At 36.4% G+C, this 13,791-nt stretch overlaps 1 protein-coding gene across 1 annotated transcript in view; it reads right to left on the bottom strand.

Moving 5' to 3' along the window:
- LOC148507539 (uncharacterized) overlaps positions 1-13,791 on the bottom strand; it is a 662,982-nt gene that overhangs the window by 609,533 nt on the left and 39,658 nt on the right. The window contains exons 8-9 of the mRNA XM_088445856.1: positions 10,942-11,050; positions 271-395 (exon numbers count right to left, since the gene is read on the bottom strand). Coding sequence (XP_088301982.1) covers positions 271-395; positions 10,942-11,050 — 234 coding nt within the window. The remainder of the gene's footprint in view (positions 1-270; positions 396-10,941; positions 11,051-13,791) is intronic.

Below are 13,791 nucleotides of genomic sequence, written 5' to 3'. Positions count from 1 at the left end.
CTAATAGTTGCTTTACTTTGGGGTGAAGAGTTTGGGGGTAACTTTCAGCAACTAATTTCCCTGATAAAAACATTGGCCCATGTCTGAGAAAATTAGGAATCAGTGCATGTGCTCATTAAATCCTATTATTGACAATCTGTAACTTTCATGACCAATAGGAAACGTCAGAGGTGTAAATAGATGATACAATTTAGTTCATAAATGTTGTTGGTTACAATGTTTTCCAAAGGTAAATAAACCATTGATTACAAAGGTCTATAAACTATTTACTTGTTTAAACTGGCATTTTCAGCCATCTTCTTTGCATTCAATTCATCAGCCTTGATTTTGACATCCAGATAATTTCCACGGAAAGTTGCACAAATTTTTAAAGCTTCTTTAAGCAAAGTGTATGCCTGCAGGACAGTAAATATGAAAATATATTAAACATTTACAAAGTAATAATTTCTAAACAATTGTACTAATCCAAATGCAATAGATTACAGCCAATGCAGATGTCATAACAGTAAATAGAGAACACTTTTCCGTCAAACTTAATTTGACAGGTACCACGCCCACAACCCCTCCCCTAACTCCGCCCCTGTCACTCCACTTTTCCTCCCCCTTTTGATATCGTTTAATATGGTTTTAATATTGAGACATATTAAATCCATATAAACTGATATCTTTTTTGATAAGGTTTTGATATAAAAATTTTAATCAAATGTATATAAATGCGATAGGGTTATATAACAGCGATAGTGTTTTATTTCATTTTATATAAAATGGGCTTTCATCGAAAGTTGTTGCTGGGAGTGAAAAGCATTCTGTGTATAATGTTAGATGTTGCATCAGCAAGATGATGCGGTCTCTTAAAATAGCGTGTTGATTTATAAATTAGGCTTACAAGCGGTGAATATTGTTTATTCGATTCAAACAGATTAGCTATAAAAGTGGGAAAACTAAAAGCCCCTATCACAGGCGCACACATATCAGTAGAGAATGAGTAAATATAATTATAATTGTGGGAATGCTTCAGAAAAAAAAATATTTCAGTAGTTGAAACTAGACTGGGATCTGTGTCACAACTGCTAATGTTTTTTAAACAACGGGGTATCCTACTGAGTCTGTTATCACACACATGGCATCGTTCTGAAGGAGGCAGGATGTTGTTACGATTGTTTATTAAAGGGCCATGTATTACAGAACATAAACGACCATTTCAAAAGGTCATGCAGCTCTGTCAGAAGGTTATGAGTTTTCATATATGCCTATTTAAAATACAGACCTTGAGATGGAGAAATGTTTGTCCAGGCCTATATCCTGTTGAGAAGCATGAAATTGCGACATATGTGAAGCACATGTTCTGTCTTCACACCTGATGTAACTAGAACAGTGCATTCTGGAGGATGGGCTCAGACATGATAACAATTTATCTCACATCAAGATTTGATTTTATTTAACATCAGGCATTGTTAAATACGGTCCTTAATTTAGATTCATACGATAGCATCATTATAAATATGTATTCAATTGTAAATTCTCACATCAAGATTTGATTTTATTTAACATCAGGCTTTGTTAAATACGGTCCTTAATTTAGATTCATACGATAGCATCACTATAAATATGTATTCAATTGTAAGATACAAATTCAAAGCAACATGGCGCAATATTAGCATTAGATTGTCTTTAACCTCAAATGATAAACTGTGTTATATAAGTTAAAGCCAGATAATTGTTGTATCCTGTTTGTTAAATTATCTTGTGTTTGCATTTAAATTATAGGCCGCTCTATGTCTAATAGCGTGCATTTAAATAAATGAAAGAAAAAAAAATAAATATATATACACACAATTTTTATAACAGCATGCGGACGATTAAACATTTAACCAACATCTGCGCCAAACTTGTAAAACCATGGTTTATTTAGACTCAAATTAAAGCTAATTTTCCGTACAATATAAAGACCTAAAATTTTTAGTATATAATTTTCCAGAGAAAAATTATGTGATTATTAATAAATAAGTTAAAATCTGAACAGAAGATAGTGAACGCCCCCTATGACTAAGCCCACAGAGGCGGTGATTCATATGCGTCATTAACATTTCCCCCTTTATAAAGCGGTCTGTTGAAGCCTGGTATTCACAGCTGATTTGAAGATTGAGACAGAGCACGCTTATACAACAATATGTAAGTATATATATATATATATATATTTTTTTTTTTTATCATTTTATTTATACAAATATTTACTCTTGTTTTTAAATGTGATATATATATTTGTGACAGCGCCCCTAAGTGATCGATATTCTTATCCCACGTGTTTAAACTGTTCTAAAATCGATCTCATATATATATATATATATATATTTGTGTATATGTATGTATGTATTATATACAAATATTACAACTGGCTTAAAATGCGGTTATTATTAAATATGCATGATTTTGTGTCGAAAATTTATACAATGTGTATATGTTATGAATCAAAATTGTATTTTTATGTTTATACGCTATGTGTTATTAGCTAGTGATTTCTTTTGCTAACGGCAACATTTGCAAATTAACGTTTTATGGCATTATTTCAAAGATGACTGATTTCATCTTATATTTGTGTATAATTATGTTCTAAAAATGTGTGTATATATATATATATATATATATATATACACACACATGGCTGTGTTGGTGTTGATTATAATGCGTAATTTTTGTGGACCATTGCGGCTGAGTTTATAGATGTTATAGCAACAGTATTCTATTCACCGCAAATACTAAAATTTATGTGTGGTAAAACCTCCATTGTATCTGTTTTGTGTATAATTATGTTCTATTATATACAGTATGAAATATTAATTTAATCATAGAATTACCACATTGTGACCGCGCCCTAAATGCTTGATATTCTTATACAGCATGTTTAAATTGTTCTAACGTCGATTATCACCGCTAACACTATCCTTTCTGTGAAGTAAATAATAACCAGCAGTTGTAGTATATACGGGTATATACATTTATTAGATTAGTGATTTATTTATTTTTTTTAAAAAGGCACCATTGTGGTTATAACAGTTACCGTTATTTTTATGTTTCATAACAAGCGTCTTATAAATATATGTGTGGTAATTCCTAATCTAACAACATCTCTTGGTATTGTATGTGTTAGCAAATGTTAATATACATAGAATGATATATGTACATGTTATGTTAAATATAAATATATATATATATATATATATATATATCGTCAGTTGTATTTTTTATTTATACAAATATTACCTCTTTTCTAATTGTGTTTTTTTAATTACATATATAACTATATATATATATATATATATATATGGAAATTTTGGTGTTGCTTATAATGTGTGAATTATACGTTGGAACATCATTCGTGAATCAAATGTGCGGGAGACCATTTGAAATTTTCAGATAGACGCTGCATTACGTATGATTTGAGCGGCATCTAGTGATGAGTTTTGGCATTGCAGATTGATACTATGCATGTCATGATGTATGTACATGTTGGTTTTGATTATGGTGTGTAATTTAAACACATATATATATATATATATATATATACACACAAGTATTTACTATACTTTTTAATGCTGTTATTATAAATTGTATGATAGCATAATTTTAAGCTAGTGTTTTCTTTTGGTATTGCAAGTATTAGAGTAATGCATCGTTGTCATATATATGTCTGATATTGTTTAAAATGCGTGAATTAGCAGTTGGAATGTCATTATGTTAGCTGACATGACTTGCTTTTAGTGTGGTTTATTTTTTATTTTTTTAAATTATAAAATTAATGTTTTATGGCATTATTTAAAATAGATTGTCACAATTACAGGGTGCTGTGATTTACCACATTTTAATATGTCTTCCAGATTTACGGTTACTCCAAGACACAGACTTAGAAAAAACAATAATGGAGGTTTGTTTTATTCTACAGCAGAGCCGCTCGCATTATCATGTTAAAATATGCATTAACGGTAAAAAATATAAATGATTTGCATATTAATATATTTTGTTTTAACAGTCAACAAGCCAGAACATCTTTGAGATTTCTGATGATGATATGATCACGTGCCTTTCGCAAGATGAAGAAGAAGATCATGTATATCGGCCTCTAAACCGTAAGTGGCTATAGTTTAATGATGCCTACATAAAGTTATTTATTTATATAAAAATGGGTGCTGAATTTTTTATTTATTTATTATTATTATTTTTAAAAAAATGTAAAAAAATTTTTTTAGATTTATTTATTTTTTGTAATTTATTTTTACAAATGTTTATTCGTGCATAATTAATCAGAATTAATCTTATGCAGGAACGACCGGTCAAGACCTGAGAAGTGCCGACCCATACGGTGCAGAATGCGCATTTGGGGATGATATCGGAACGTTCCAGAATCCTTACATGGGGTATGCATCGTCGCCACAGTCACAAAACAGCTGTAAGTATCCATGGGTATTTTAACGACAATACAAAATGCCTGTAAGTAGATCATGCGATATGTTTTTAAATTATGCATCTGTATTCCACAGACAGTCCTACCATACCATGTGGGAAATCAGCCATTGAAAATCTTATACGCGATGCACCGGCGTGTTCACCACTGGCGCCGGCGTCAGAACTGTCCCGAGAGCATTCTATCGAGGGTAAGTTAATTAATCGATGCTATACGTTCATTACACGCATCTAAAATGATCATTTTTCCACAGAGCAAAATGTATATCACCGCTGCACATCTAAATGCTTTTTTTATTTTTTATTTTAGCGTTCGATGTAGATGCGCTATATAATATGGATCCGGTGGATTATTGCTGCGCAATAACGGTTGATGAATCGCCTGGAGAACCAGAGGCCCATACAACAGCGGACGGAATAACAACGCCGCAATTGTCCGATGCTGACAAAGAGAACCAACGCACACCGGTGCCTCTGAATCGCCATTATCATCTAGCCGGTTCTACACCGCTGATAATGAACCAATTATACAATAAAATCAAGCCAAACAGATGGGTGAGAGCTCTGCCACACACAACGCATTGGGTGCATGAACCATTAAATCAAAAGCAATTAAAGAGGAGACTGAGTTATACTGACGAATCAGCCCCTAAAAGAAGGCGATTGACACCATTGCGAAGTGTATGTTACCAGGTGATAATGATGATGGTGATGATCAATCACCATGCCTTAGTGTAAGCGCTGGCACACATTGCGCAAAGGTTAAGAGGGTCAACAGGCGTGATGAACAAGTGCCCTGCGCCAGCGTTAACACTACCGCAGAGGTCAGCAATATCACCTCAAAAAGAAAGAGCAGGCATACAAAAGAACATAATGTTATAATATTGCCATCTGTATGGGTCAGTCCTATTACAATATCAGATAACCAATCTTAAACAATTATCATCCCAGACACACAGGTAGAGCCCATTTTGATACGGGATGATGTTGATTCTTATCAAGATGCCCAGGTGTTCTGGGCATCAGGTGTAGAATCGAGGGATGCGCATGAGGAAGGTGGTGTTTCAGGCGCCCCGAGCATCGGCGTCAGTGTGTCTGTGAATGAGCCGCCTTCTACTGCGCTGGATGATGCTGTCGCAGGGACCCCAGGCGTCGGTGGTAGACATCATTCAGGGCCGCAGAACACACTGGACGAAGCTGTCGCAGGTCCATCAGGCGTAGGATCGACAGGTACGGGTGTTGGTCGACAACCCACTACAGGTACACCAGTGAGGGCAGAAGACGGGAGTAAACTATCAAAATTAAAATATCACGCTTTGTTAGTCATGATTTTTAAAGAGCTCACATTTGTGAAACACAAATGTGTATTGTGTATTGTTAACCCGATACGCTGAAATAATGCGCGGCGGACAACATGACCAGCGCGTGCTTTTTAAATTTATTAATCGTTATATGGACGGTGTAACAGAACAGGGCAGATTAGGTAGGGAAACTAATGCATTCATACAGGCCCATGCATTCGGTAAAAAAAAGAAATGACTAATTATGACGGGTCGTGGATTGAACCGCTATGCAGCGCGTAGAGCGCAGCGCTGTAAAAATACATACAGACGTTTAAAAGTAAAGCGCACTATTCAGTCTTTAACAAATGCAAGACAGAAACAGCTTAGACTAGGGCGACATGGCATGTTTAGATTTAGCGGACATAATAACAACGCAGTGTCGCGCCGTGTAGATAGACGATCATCACAGATGGACCATGCCATGGCAACACCCGTACCTGTCGGTCCGGAATCTCCCGGTAATAATGAGGAGACGCACCCTGTGTTTTTAGAATCCATCGACAGATACGAGCGAAACCACCCCAATTTCAGGGTGTCTGAAATCCACCACCATTTCCAGTTTGTCAATTTGGATAGGGTTACATCGTTTGTAGATGCTATGAGGGCAATACACGACGCAATACAGACCATGCTCGACAGCTACATGGTTAATCTCGACCCTAATGACCGTGTGCAGTTAAGGTTGGAGGGTGGAAACTTACATAATGCAATTTATTCACATCCCAGGTCGCACAATACATTAGATGCCGTCAGTTTTTTGAATCAGATAACAAACACGCTGCAAAGAAATTCTGAGGTTTTAATTGATACAGAGTTGAAATTTGTTATCTCTGTTTTCAAGAATCGCGTAGGCGGCGCCCTGACGGGTCGGCGCCTGCGCAGAATACCACACAGTCTTATTATTGAGAAACGCAGCCGTTTGTTATACGATTTCAATAACAGCGGTAACAATTTGTGTCTAGCGGCTAGTCTCTGCAAACTTCTGGATAATGAAAATGTCACGGATATCGTTATACACAAACGTGCTCTTGAGCTTCATAAAGCTTTGAATCTGCCCCTTGATAAGCCGATCAGCTTTAGTGACATTGCTTGTTTTGAAAAACACTTAAAAGCAACAATTAAGATACTGTACTACCGTACAGACTGGCATTATTGTTGTACAGACAGTCAATACAAAGACAACATACTGTTTATCTTATGGCACGACGACCATTACTACAGTATATTAGACATAAAAGCGTTTGTGGGTGCCCAATTCTTCTGCAAGTTTTGCCACACAGCGTACCACCACAAAAATAATCACGACTGCCTCTTCTTTTGTAAGGCCTGTCTCAGACAGGCGTGTGTTGATACAGGAAAAGTGGCGCTAAGATGACCTGTGTGTAGGGTGTTTTGCAGGTCAACCGATTGTTTAGAAGAGCACAAGGCTCTAGCATTGTTTTCCAAAACACCGTGTCTTGAAAAATTGTATTGCAACTGCTGCGGCTTGTACACCACCCTCGGTCACAAGTGTCGGGGAATGACATGTCCCGTTTGCAAGGTGTGCGTTGGCAGTTTTGCGGGCCATTTGTGTTATATCCAAAACATTAAACCTGTGGATCCTACAAAAAAATAAATTTTTTATGATTTTGAATGTATGCAGGAGACGGGTGTACACATACCAAATTAATGTTATGCGTTAGCACTAGGGGGTGAACAGTCCTGGGTGATTCAATCAACAGCGGATGAACAATCCTGGGAGTTTCAGGGTGTTGCTTGTATTGCAGACTTTGTAAAAACATTCATGAGACCAAAATTTGAGGGGTACACATTCATAGCCCATAATGCCGGTCGTTATGATGGGTACTTTGTAATGCGCCAACTGATTAAGGAGAAATTTAAAATCGATGTGCTGGCGCAAGGTGGTAAACTGATGTGCATTAAGGTTCTTGATTTAAAGATAAGATTTATCGACTCTTTAAATTTTTTGCCCATGCGCCTCAGTCGTTTACCAAAAGCGATGGGATTTGAGGGCTCAAAAGGCCATTTCCCGCATTTTTTTAACACCACCGCTAACCAAAATTATATAGGCGTCATGCCGGATATTCAGCATTTCGGCATACAATATATGATGGAATCAGAGTTAGCTGAATTCAAAGAGTGGTATGAGAAATTCAAGAATATGCCATTTAACTTCCAGGATGAACCTAAACGCTATTGCAAGCAGGATGTGGTAATACTACAGAGGGCTTGTAAGACCTTCCAAGACGCCGTTTTAGCAATGACATCAGAGGACATAATTGTATATAAAAAAAAGGTCCCATCATTGTTAAGACGCACGTTAACCCGTTTCAACTTACCACATTAGCAGTTAGATTTAGGATTGTTTAGTTTGTCCCATTACTTTTGGCCCCTTAAAAAGTGGGAGGCACATATAGAAACCGTTGTAATTCCTACACCGTTCACCTGATTTGGATGTAATTACCCTCAAATTAAATCTGAAAGTCTGCAGTTAAAGCACATCTTGTTTGTTTCATTTCAAAACCATTGTGGTGGTGAATAGAGGCCAAAATATTAAAATTCTGTCAATGTCCCAATATTTATGCACCTGACTGTATGTATATATATATATATATATATATATATAAATATATATATATATGTTTTATTTATTTTTTTCATTTATTTAAATGCACGCTATTAGACATAGAGTGGCCTATAATTTAAATGCAAACACGAGATAATTTAACAAACAGGATACAACAATTATCTGGCTTTAACTTATATAACACAGTTTATCATTTGAGGTTAAAGACAACCTAATTCTAATATTGCGCCATGTTGTTTATTTGAATTTGTATCTTACAATTGAATACATATTTATAGAGATGCTATCGTATGAATCTAAATTAAGGACCGTATTTAACAAAGCCTGATGTTAAATAAAATCAAATCTTGATGTGAGAATTTACAATTGAGATAAATTGTATTTAACAATGCCTGATGTTAAATAAAATCAAATCTTGATGTGAGATAAATTGTGATCATGTCTGGGCATGTCTGAGCCCATCCTCCAGAATGCACTGTTCTAGTTACATCAGGTGTGAAGACAGAACATGTGCTTCACATATGTCGCAATTTCATGCTTCTCAACAGGATATAGGCCTGGACAAACATTTCTCCATCTCAAGGTCTGTATTTTAAATAGGCATACATGAAAACTCATAACCTTCTGACAGAGCTGCACGACCTTTTGACATGGTCATTTATGTTCTGTAATACATGGCCCTTTAATAAACAATCGTAACAACATCCTGCCTCATTCATAACGATGCCATGTGTGTGATAACAGACTCAGTCGGACACCCCGTTGTTTAAAAAACATTAGCAGTTGTGACACATATCCCAATCTAGTTTCAACTACTGAAATATTTTTTTTCTGAAGCATTCCCACAATTATAATTATATTTACTCATTCTCTACTGATATGTGTGCGCCTGTGATAGGGGCTTTTAGTTTTCCCACTTTTATAGCTAATCTGTTTGAATCGAATAAACAATATTCACCGCTTGTAAGCCTAATTTATAAATCAACACGCTATTTTAAGAGACCGCATCATCTTGCTGATGCAACATCTAACATTATACACAGAATGCTTTTCACTCCCCAGCAACAACTTTCGATGAAAGCCCATTTTATATAAAATGAAATAAAACACTATCGCTGTTATATAACCCTATCGCATTTATATACATTTGATTTCAATTTTTATATCAAAACCTTATCAAAAAAAGATATCAGTTTATATGGATTTAATATGTCTCAATATTAAAACCATATTAAACGATATCAAAAGGGGGAGGAAAAGTGGGAGTGACAGGGGCGGAGTTAGGGGAGGGGTTGTGGGTGTGGTACCTGTCAAATTAAGTTTGACGGAAAAGTGTTCTCTATCTACTAATAACACTCCAGGACTTAGTCACAGTTGTTCTGTACTACAGTAGCTACAATCTCTGCTGCTACCCATCTGGTCTATATATTTGAAAAGGGACAGACTTTCCAAAATAGTCACCCCTACTGTATGTGCATTTGCACATTCAGCTTTCTAGCTAGAGGTGACACATCCCATTTGTATAGTGGAAATAAAGGAGAGCGCATTGAGTAAATTGCTTTTTAACTTCTGTGTTTATCGCTGTACACCTATAATAATATTCACAAATATAAAACTATCTCTAAGGCTCAGTGACAGAAGCCGTTAGATGTGGTCAAAAGAGTTGAACAGTTAGAGGGTGTAACTAACATACACGGTGAAGGTAACAAAAATCATGTATCATCACCGAACAAGTGAACAGATCACAATAGTCAGTAATATTAGTTGGTTACTGCAACTATATCTACAAGATCACATAACATCAACCCTGTGACAAACAGGAATTTGTTGAAGGGGAGATTTGTTTATTTAGCCTAAATAAAACAACAGGTAGATTAAGTATGAATGTACATAGAAAGGGATAAAGTGTTGTGGGCTGATCATAGCATCAGCATTTAAATTATAATACTACTAGTGATATGGTACTCGGGAAGTCGACTATCAACGTAATTTGGACAACATATGAGACAATATGGGACTTAGTCGATTTACTTACTGTAAGTTGGTGAAGAAGGACAACCGTATTTGCAACAGCAGCTAATACGTAAGCACTATCACAGAATTTTTAGGAAGAGTGGAAATTTGAAATTCAACTAAGAATGTAAATTCAACTACTGTATGGTTCTCTTCATCTTACTATATAAAACAATATATTATTTGCAAAACCATTCCAACATATAAAAATACTCAGTAATTTGAATCATAGATATGTTTTATTATTTTTAAGATGAGATTTTTGTTTTTGTTTTACTTTAATAGTTAGATGAATAGTGTTTTACACATGTCACATATATTATATTTCATATATTGGACACTACAAAAATGTAATAATTTCCTATTGGCTATTGCTTTGTTTGGTGAGCTATACATTGACTTAATAAGTATCCCCATGTGTGGTAATATTTGATTCACTTTCATTACTTTTAGAAAACTTTGAAGAAGTGGAGAAGATGAAATAAAAGAAGAACAGATGTCATAAAACAGATATTGTAAGTTAGGATTAAGTAGTTTTACCTGAGGACTGGCCAATATATTTCTTCCTAGATGACCAGCTGCTATCACAACCACCTCCTTGGACATTAGCCTGAGAAGATTTATAAATACTTTGGATTGATGATAGTAACTGTGGAGTACAGAAGGCACAATTTCAGTCAATTGCAAAGAAACTGAAAGACAAACTACTTTATTAATTTACAAGGTCATAACACCCTGCCACATTTACTATGTATCATGAGCAAGGAGAAGAAATTTGCAGCTGAAGCATATATATAGCTAAGAAGTAGTGAAACCTGAGTGTACCAAGAATCTATTTATCAACTTTTGAGATCACACTGCAGAAAATTGATTAGTTGGCAACCAGTGATGTTCACGATTAGATGGAAATAGTTATTCCATTCGATGTAGGGAATGTGATGGTAGCCACCAACTCATGCTTGTGTCTGATGTCTCATATGTGCCTTGATCTTGTATTTACCAGACTATGCTCAGTTTCTGATTTCACTAATGCTTCTTTCCCTCTCTCAGATCACAACCTAATCACCTGCACACTCTCCTCCATTACGTCAATGTCATTGAAATCAACCAAACCTAAACCTAAAACCCGCAGAAATATTAATGCTATTAACCTTCAACAACCATCTACCTCTCTACAACAACAACGTTCACCAATTTCTACATTCACTTCTCCTGAGGCTGCTGCATCACACCTAAACCAGATTCTAGAAAAAGCCCTCGATGAAGTAGCTCCAGCTACCCATCACACTCCGCGTAGATTTAGACATCAACCGTGGCATTCTACCTTAACAAGGCATCTACAAAAACTCTCACGTAAAGTTGAACGTCAGTGGCGAAAGTCTCATACTCCAAGTGACTTCCTCACATATAAGACTATCTACAACTCTTATCGTACTGCTCTGGACACTGCCAAACAAACATATGTCCAATCTCTAATCTCTGCTCAAGCCTCTAACCCCAAGCGACTTTTTAATACATTTAAACTGCTTCTTAACCATCCATCACCCAAACCACCTGCTACTATCTGTGCGCAAGATCTTCCTTCCTATTTTAGGCACAGAAACAGACAAATCTCAGGTGCACAACTCCAAATTACTGTTTCAGGGCACCGCATATAACACATTTTTCTTTTATAACACATTTTAACCCTTCACTGTTTGTTTATTATACATGTACTTCACTTTTTTATTTTCATTCTTTATATGCAGCTGTGGCTGCTCTTAACTATCTCTTTTACACTGCACTTTTCCTTACTATGGTGGTGCCCTGGGGCGGCTTAGCTGGGCTAGTTTGGGGGTGTCCTGCGCTCTGGATTTGAACCCTAGTATGTTAGGGACCTACCCTAAAGAGGTTACCTGGATATGGTGGGTAGGCCCATAACCTTGGCCATGATTATGCTAAAAATATTTACTGATTGCAAAATTTTATTGCATTTATATATTATCAGTAATTTGGAGTTGTGCAACTGAGATTTGTCTGTTTCTGTGCCTGCAAATACTCTCATCAGGTAGCACCTCCCATTATATATATTCAGGGTGTGCAGTCCAGGAACCTTTCCTATATATTCCTATTTTAGGCACAAGATTGATAAGATCAGAAATTAAATGGTACAGTTTGCTCTTCCTCAGCTAGTGACCTGCTCAATTCCCTACCTGAACCCTCTGGCACATTCTCTTAATTTGATCTCACAAACGAAGATGAAGTATCTACATTCTTCTCATCCTCCTACTCTATTACCTCTCCTCTAGATCCTATACCCTCACAAATCAGTAAAGCTATGTCTCCTGTGCTTATCCCAACCCTAACTAAAATCTGTAATCTCTCTCTCTACTGGCAACTTTCCATCACTGTTCAAGCATGCAGTGATTACTCCCATTCTGAAAACACAAAATTCTGACCCTAACACTCTCTCAAATTACCGTCTCAGCTCCCATGCCCCTCCAAGCTACTTGAGAGACTTGTCTACACCCGCCTCACACACTTTCTTAACTCACACAACTTATTGGACCCACTTCAGTCCAGCTTTCGTTCCCAACACTCTACAGATACAGCACTGACTAAGGTAGTAAAAGATCTTGTCACTGCCAAGGCTAAAGGCCATTACTCACTCCTAATTTTTCTAGATCTCTCTGCTGCTTTTGACACTGTTGACCACTCTCTTCTCATACAAACACTGCAATCCCTAGGTCTTAAAGACACAGCTCTTTCTTGGTTCTCTTCCTACCTATCTGATCGCTCTTTTACTGTTCGTTTTTCTGATTCTGCCTCCTCTTCGCTACCTCTATCAATTGGAGTACCGCAAGGCTCTGTCGTAGGTCCCCTGCTATTATAAATCTATACCACCTCTCTTGCCAAACAAATCCGCTCTTTTGGATTTCAGTACCATCTGTATGTGGATGATACTCAAATTTACCTATCTTCCCCAGATTTATCACCATCTGTATTGGTCCGTGTCACTGAATGTCTTTTTGCCATTTCATCTTGGATGTCATCTTGCCACCTGAAACTTAATATTTCTAAAACAGAATTAATTATATTTCCTCTGGCCAATAACAGTTACCAACCTGATCTCTCTATCACTATTGATAACTCGACCATCCACCCTGCCCCACAAGCTCGCTGCCTTGGTGTCATCCTTGACTTTGAACTGTCTTTTGTTCCCCACATTCAATATGTCTCAAAATCATGTTACATACATCTAAAAAACATAAAAAAATCGACCATATCTCACACAAGACACTGCAAAAACTTTAATCCATGCACTTATTATTTCCCGCATTGACTACTGCAATAGCCTCCTTACTGGTCTTCCCAAAAATAGGCTATCGCCATTACAATCTATTATGAATG

Source organism: Taudactylus pleione, unplaced genomic scaffold (assembly GCF_031769625.1).
Source record: "Taudactylus pleione unplaced genomic scaffold, aTauple2 ptg000391l, whole genome shotgun sequence".
Lineage (NCBI taxonomy): Eukaryota > Metazoa > Chordata > Amphibia > Anura > Myobatrachidae > Taudactylus > Taudactylus pleione.
This window is presented reverse-complemented; position numbering and strand designations above follow the sequence as displayed.